Source organism: Squalius cephalus, assembly GCF_949319135.1.
Source record: "Squalius cephalus genome assembly, chromosome: 21".
In the NCBI taxonomy this organism is placed as follows: Eukaryota; Metazoa; Chordata; class Actinopteri; order Cypriniformes; family Leuciscidae; genus Squalius; species Squalius cephalus.
Genome location: NC_137142.1, coordinates 35,920,287 through 35,928,393, shown reverse-complemented (window position 1 = coordinate 35,928,393; position 8,107 = coordinate 35,920,287). Strand labels below are relative to the sequence as shown.

The 8,107-nt window shown below is 40.7% G+C and overlaps 1 protein-coding gene across 2 annotated transcripts; it reads left to right on the top strand.

Annotated features, from left to right (window-relative positions):
- The first annotated feature begins 5,404 nt into the window (after positions 1-5,404).
- Positions 5,405-7,621, top strand: LOC307149561 (transmembrane protein 121). 2 transcript variants are annotated; one of them, XM_079855935.1, is made up of 2 exons: positions 5,405-5,731; positions 6,332-7,621. In XM_079855935.1, the coding sequence occupies exon 2, from the start codon at positions 6,464-6,466 to the stop codon at positions 7,412-7,414; it is 951 nt and encodes a 316-aa protein (XP_079712061.1). In that variant the 5' UTR covers positions 5,405-5,731; positions 6,332-6,463; the 3' UTR covers positions 7,415-7,621. The 2 variants fall into 2 exon arrangements, with proteins under 2 accessions (XP_079712061.1, XP_079712060.1); XM_079855934.1 differs by having other exon boundaries at positions 5,405-6,104.
- Positions 7,622-8,107: the final 486 nt, after the last annotated feature.

Here is an 8,107-nt window from a genome sequence, read left to right as displayed (position 1 = left end):
GGACAGTCCTTAAACCCCCGAGTCCTGCATCGCCAGACTTCTGACTAAATGTCAAATGGTCCCGTCTTGCTGCTTATTCTGACAAAGAAACGCTTATTTAGACAGGAGGAGACCCTTAAAGCGGTCCAACATGCCACATATTTACATGCCATTTAGGTTGTTATAAAATAGAAAATAAATAAATGTAAATACAGACACAAAAGAAAAAAAAGCTAAAAATGTGTAGAGTCGGAACGGTTCAGAAAAAAAATACTGATTAATAATAGTGTGGCCATGTGGCTACACGGACGCGATTAATAATTCTGTATTATACATTTTTAAGGTCAGACAAGTAGTTTGTCAAGGGTTGATTTGTAAAGAAGAACTACACGCCTACGCACATATATATTCAAACGCGCATCCCTGTGGACTGAACGCGTGATGCGCATGTGTGCGATGTCGGCGTTTGTGCAGAGATAACTGATAATCGTTTGCACCTTCGAAACCTATTTCCGGGAGTGTGTTATCGAGACACCAGGCACTGTCTTGTGCGGATGAGCGGCCGGAGCGCGTAAAGGATTTTCCTGTTAGAACGGTGTGTGTTAGCGGCCCTTAAGTTAATAACTAATGATCTTCGCAACGGAAGTGAATCAATCAAAACTAACTTCGACAATAACTTTATTCTAGATCTGCTGTAAAGCCTAAACACTCTCTGTTACTGTAATCTCCTATTATCTCTGTAAAGCTGCTTTGAAACAATCTACATTGTTAAAGCGCTGTATAAATGAAGGAGACTTGACTTGACTTGACTTGATTATTTCTGGATAACCAGAGACTAGTTCTAGCACTTTCTCGGCCAACCTGATGTGTTGTAAACAACTTTGTTTTCATGGACTGATAAAAACACTGATTGTTTTTGAGCATTACTCATGGAAGTTACATAAAGCCAACCAATCAGATTAGAATTTACTTAGTTTCAGATCATAAAAACGATTGAATGTAAATCTACTGCATTATATATGGCACGCTTAAATGCTTTCAGCTAAAATTAGGCTGAAATAGGTTGACCTGTTTGTGCATGCTAACAATAATATACAGAGCAAATTCTCTGAAGAGACAGACGATCATCAGACGCACAGCACCAGAGCAGCACAGGACATGTTTGTTCTGAGTAATTGCTTTTGGCAGGAGTAATGGTTCAACACTGTTCACTAAACATAAATATAATACACTCAGGAAATAAGAGTGAACTTTTATCTTTCTTTAATTTAGGCGGAAGAACAACTCTCCTGAGCGGTTTGAAAGCGTATCAATAATACTTCCCACAATCAAAAACATGATGATCTTATTAAAAGAGATTCTCAGCACATCATCTGAGAGAGTGAGTTGAATGCAATGCTCAGGCTAACGACTCTTTTTAAAGCTCATCTTGGAAATAGATGAATACCATGAAAGGCATGCAAATGAGTTGATGAATTATGAATACAGCATTATGTGGGTGGACTGTGTGACTAGAGTAACTAAAACACCTCATTCTTTGACAGAATTACACTAGCTGTCAGAATTACATCTCTTCTGTCACTATGAAAGAGATGCTGGGAAACATCACGACCATCATCTTCATTTCAGTATGTTGTGTAACTTAAAGTGGATCACAAAGTAAAGTGGTTATGGCAGGTAAAGATGAACTTGGCAGAATTACATTTTAAAGTTTACAGTGGCGTATCCGAACACTTACTGTTAGTGTTGTCCATACATATAGATAGGCTACTGGAATATCTAAAATGGTTCCAATACTCATTTTCCACAGTATTGATATACCGATAATCAAACAACAAAGACAAAGAGAAAATTATTCTCGGCTGAAAAACTTTTGTAACTTTAATTGTAAGGAATTGTAAGGATAAATTTAAGTTTTACAGTTAAGACTATTCAGTGTTGTTTTACATTTATATTCTACCTTTACTTTATTCAATTTCTGTAGCATTTCTTTTCTGAATACTACTGTTAGAACTACCTGAAAAACTTCTGAAAGACTTCAATAAACAAAAACTGTGATTATTGTACGGCGACTGCACTTTGGGTTGAATCCATCAGAACCACATGTTGACTACAGGGCAGCTGCAGGTTCCTCATCCAGCTGTGTGAGGAACATGTATATTTCCTCTGTCTGACCCTGAGAAGACAGAATAGCATGACAGACCCTTAGGCCTCGTTCAGACTGTCAGTCCAAATCCGATTATTTGTGTATGCGATTGGAATCTGATCTAAAATTATTGATGTCCACACTGTGTATCACAACTGTTCAGATCCGATTTGTGTGTCCAATGAGCTCTTCTGTTTTCCGTAATATCTGCATTAGTTTCTATGGCAATGACGTTGCGTTGGTAGACATACGGCAAAAACAACGACGGCCGCAACATGGAGGGGTTTGCAATAGAGTCTTATTTATATTTGACAATGCTGTCGCGCATGAGCTGCTTTATTCCGCGCTGTCGTCTCCGTTATATTGTCATTTTCTGCTTGTCCAGCACTTTGCAACAACACAGCATTGTTTCGGCAGCGACTTTCGACATGTTTCCTATAACAACGTCTGACATTTACGTTTTACGTGCTGTGAGAAAGTCACATAAACCACGCAAAATTCGATCAGATCATTCAGACTGAGACGGATTTCCAGAAATGGGATTTAAATAGGATTTCAAACCACATATGAATGAAGCTTGAAACGGATTTGTAATGATCGGATTTCATGTGATTTTTAACCGTTCACACTATCTAAATCTGATCGGATTCCAATCGGATTTTCATAAAAATCGTATTTAGAATGACAGTCTGAAAGAGGCTTTAGTACAATAAGATCAAAGACTGACAGGACACTGACACAAACTCACGATAGAGAAACAACATAACTAGAGGAGAGGTTTGTGTCCACACTAACCAAAACAGAACTCAGACAGAACTGCACTTTTCTTGCACAAAATACACAGATAATCGAGAAATGTTGTCCAGAAAAACTGCTCTAAATCATATAGCCAAAAATGACAAAAGTTGGTTTGCTCAAGATTCATGTCAATCATTTCCTTAAAAACTCAGAATGTTGTCTAATCAGAAACACAGATCTCCAAAAACACAGAGATTCTATTCACTGAAATAATAAAACATAAACGTACACTCAGAAACAAAAAACACAAGTGTCAATCAAAGATAATCAAAACCCATTCGACTTCCTTGTTACTCCAAAGCATGATGGGATGTTAAATAAAATGATAAAACAAACAAGCACTAAATTCCAGTCAAGTCAAGTTTATTTATATAGCGCTTTTTCACAATACAGATTGTATCAAAGCAGCTTCACAGTATTAAATTAAAATAATACATCAATGTTTGTTTCTAGTGGAAAACGTCCACGTTTGGTAATGCTGATCAATAGTATTGTTGATTGATTAATTAAATTAAATATCCCCAACTGAGCAAGCCAAAGGCAACAGTGGCAAGGAACCGAAAAACTGCATCAGGTGACCTAATGGAGAAAAAAAAAAACCTTGGGAGAACCCGGGCTCAGTCGGGGGCCAGTTCTCCTCTGGCGTTTATGAACTAAAGACCGGATTTAACTGTAAGATTAAAAGTATTATATGAATGCCTGGCTGAAGAGATGCGTCTTTAATCTAGTTTTAAACTGGGAGAGCGAGTCTGAGCAACAAACAGTATCCGGAAGACTATTCCAGAGTTTTGGAGCTAAATGTGAAAATGCTCTCCCTCCTTTGGTGGATCTGGATATCCTAGGTATGACTAAAAGCCTCGAATTTACTGACCTTAAAGAGCGCGATGGATTATAGGGCGATAGAAGATCGGTTAAATAGACTGGAGCTAAGCCGTTTAGGGCTTTATAAGTCAGTAGCAATACCTTGTAATTAATACGGAACTTTATAGGTAACCAATGTAGTGATGATAAAATCGGTGTTATATGATCATATTTTCTTGATCTAGTAAGAACTCTAGCGGCAGCATTTTGGACTAACTGTAGCTTGTTTATTGAGGATGCAGGACAACCAGCTAATAAAGCATTACAGTAATCTAGTCTCGAGGTCATGAACGCATGAACTAACTTTTCTGCATCAGAAACTGATAGCGTGTTACGTAGCTTAGCAATGTTTCTAAGGTGGAAAAAGGCTGTTCTTGTAACATATGAAATATGATTTTCAAAAGACAGGTTGCAGTCTAGTATAACACCCAGGTCTTTTACTGTAGAGGATAAAGTAACAGGACATCCTACTATGTTAAAGTTGTAGTGTGAGAGGTTTTGTGGGTGGTTTTTTGAACCGATGATTAGTACCTCTGTCTTGTCTGGATTTAATAAAAGAAAATTGCGCGTCATCCAATCTTTTATATCTTTAACACACTCTGTCAATTTGGATAATTTAGCGTTTTCATCTGGCCGTGATGAAATATAGATTTGAGTGTCATCAGCATAACAATGGAAACTAATTCCATGTTTCTTTATAATATTTCCAAGTGGCAGCATATATATTGAGAATAACAGTCGGCCATAATAAGATGATTCAGTGTGGTTGTGAGATCCGGTCTCGTCTCTGATAACAGCCTTCATCTTTAAAAATGGAGATAAATTTGGCCACAGTAATACAGATGTATTTGTGTGAAAGTTATTCTGCAGTTTAATAAACTCCTGGACTTCATCATGACACACAGATTAAAAGTTAGATGTTAGACATCAGCATGTTACATACTTCAACTGAAAAACATACTGCCCAAATTACAGGCAAAATGTCTGCATGTTTTATTAACTTTATTGGGTTCAGACTGGCGCCAAGGATTATTTTACAAACCTATAGAAGGTGGTTTAGGTTTACAACCTCATTAAATCAATACATACTGAAAGTAAAATGACAATGAAATTAAAACTAGCAAAAAAAAAAAATCTTTCCCAGGAGCAAAGAGAGACAACACTGACATTTTTCAACATCTACATAAATGAACCGGGATTGAGACTGGAACGATCTGCAGCCGCTGGTCTAACTCAAATCAAATGTCTGCTCTATATCTATAAATAAATCATGTAGGGCAGAATCAGTCAAATATTCACAAATAAAGGAATGGGCAGCATTCTGGAAGCATTCATAAGTCATTGAATCCCCTATAGGATTCAAGCTGTGAGCAGAGGATCCAGTCGCTCTTTCAGCATCACTAACATCTACTAACCCCATCACACCGATTCTCTTCATTAGTACCTTCTTTTTACTGTGTGTATTTGTGTGTGAACATGTATTTGTTACAATGCTTTAGCAATGCTTTTTTAATCCTTTTTTACCAAGCCAAATAACGCTATTTGAATTTGAATCTGAATCAGAGAGCGAGAGAGAGAGAGAGAGAGAGAGAGAGTTGAAGGAGCCACATTGTGTCAGTGTGTGAGGAGAGCAGGCAGAGGGAGAAGCAAGCGCACACATACACACACCTCATTAACACACATGGAAAAAGAGGGAGAGAGAGAGAGAGACTGGATTCCTTGCTCATACCGCCAGCATTCCTGGTTTTCCTGATGCAGCGCGTCGAGGCTCCGATCCGCAGAAGAGAGTGTGTGCTAGAGAAGAGCAGATCCACAGCTGACAGATCTGAGGACGAGCGGTCAGGACACACTCAATCCCACGGCATCTGCATTCACAGGACAAAGAACCACACGCACACATGAACCAGTGAGGCGATCACCAGCACACCTTGACGGTTTCACGCTACAGTAAGTGGATTTCCATCTAAAATAACTTACCAGCTCTAGCTGTAAGTTTTTAGTCTGAAGCCAAAAAGTGATGTTAGCTTTAGTCTGCTTTTTCCCCGTGCTGAAACCAAACCCCCCTCTGAGACGTCCACAGCAGCCTTTTCTGCACACTCCAAACTTAAGTGGATTACATCCGAGGCGTTTGGGATTTTTGTGGGCTGTAATTTGAAAAGACATGCTGGACCGCAGGATACAACACGACCAGGGAAGAACTGTGCATGTTTGCTGTCACTTTTCATATGGATTACAGCACTAATCTGTTCTCATCGAGCACACACACACATGAGGACGGTCCACAGCTCGTCATTATGGTGAACTTCACTCAGAGGAGAAAGTAGGTGTCCAGTCGGTTTCTTTTAAATGAATGTCTCCACTGAGAGTACATTAAATGCATCTGTGTCTGGCTGATGGCCACCAAAAAAAAAGAGATCTTTTTAATGCAGCTATGAAGATTCTGAAACAGTGGCCAAAACACTGTCAGACTAGAGATTTTTTGAAGATTTTACCTAAACATGATGGTTTGTGCATGTTGGTGATTGAAGTGGTTTTGTTTGTGTCCAGCTAGTGAACCCTGGACCTCAGCCATGGGAGCAGTGTTGGGGGTAAGAAGAGTCTGAGCGCTCCCAGAAACTCCAGTGCTCCTCGAGGAGTCTCCCAGAAACGGGTTGCAAGGGTCCGCCGGCCCGGCTCACGATGGTGCCGCCTCCTCCCACCAACAAGCCCCACGTCTGCTTGTCCACCATCATCATCATGAGCAGCATGGCTCTGATGGATGCCTACCTCGTGGAGCAGAACCACGGGCCGAGGAAGATCGGCATCTGCATCATGGTGACGGTGGGCGAGCTGTGTTTCCTCATCGTGCTGAGATACGTGGCGGTGTGGGTGGGCGCAGAGGTGAGGACGGCAAAACGGGGATACGCCATGATACTTTGGTTCCTTTACATTTTCGTCTTGGAGATTAAGGTGTATTTTGTTTACCAGAACTACAAGGCTGACCGTAAAAGCCTGGATGCCTTGGCCCGCAAAGCTCTGACGCTCCTGCTGTCCATCTGCATCCCCGTGCTGTTCGTGATTCTGGTCGCTATCGACCACATGGATTACGTGAAGGCTTTCAAGAAGAAGGAGGAGATCAGAAACCGCTTGTTCTGGGTGGTGGTGGATCTGTTGGATGTTTTGGACATCCAGGCCAACCTGTGGGAGCCGCAAAAGAAAGGGCTTCCTCTGTGGGTGGAAGGACTGATGTTTTTCTACTGTTATATTCTTCTTTTAGTGCTGCCCTGCGTGTCTCTGAGTGAGATCAGCATGCAAGGCATCAACATCAGTCCTCACAAGATGATGCTCTACCCCATTCTGAGTTTGGTCACCATTAACATTGTCACTCTGTTCATCCGTGGAGGGAATATGCTCCTCTATAAGGACAACAGAGTGTCTGGGATACTTATGGCCAAGAACATCCTAGCCCTCGTTCTGAAGACGTGCAGCTTTGTGCAGTACCGGAAACAGTTGCAGAGCGCCCCCCCTGGGTTCGGAGTGGAATTACAGAAGAACTCTGTGCCGTCCGGTCGATCTGTACAGACGGCTCCTCAGGTAGTGTTACAGGAGCAAACGCCACTACCGGAGGTCACCACGTGTGAACATACGTGACCTGGGATCTGGGGACTGCACCTGCAAGGACACAACATCTCTGATGAAACAATGTGGATGTATGAGACATATTGTCATCTTAATGAGAAATACAAGTGGGGCATAATGGAATAAAGGCAGTCAGTAATTGCATAATTCAAAACTTTCTTTCTTACATATATTTGACAGCATACTATTCCACCTTTCTTAATACGCCAATGGTCAAACTCCAGCCTTTATACGTGGCAGTGGACTGGGGGTCAGGTTGGGCTGGTTAGTATGGTCCAGTTGGCCTCTGCTGGTAGATGTCATAAATGTCTGCGGGAAAGCAACATATAAATCACAAATATTTCATTATATTACAGTAGAAGTTTCACAAGTGACTGATTGTTTTTGGAGGCTCTTGACTTGACATTTGTCCTGTCTGCTGTCTTTGCCGTCACAGCTCAGGATAGTCACCAATGAAGGGTTTGGGACTGCTTTGAGACACAGGTGAAAATGATTCGGCATACTAGTTACTTAATAAAATGATTGTTGCATACTGCTGTACTGCCACTGGTTGATGTATCTAGCAGAGCCGAGTACAATAGTAAACCATTTCAAACTTAGTCTGATCATAAATAGTGTTGTAAGTCTAACAGTCACTTTGAATAACTGTTAGTTTGAGAAGATCAATGAGTCTATCCCATAAACTCAAGGTTTCCTCATTTTATC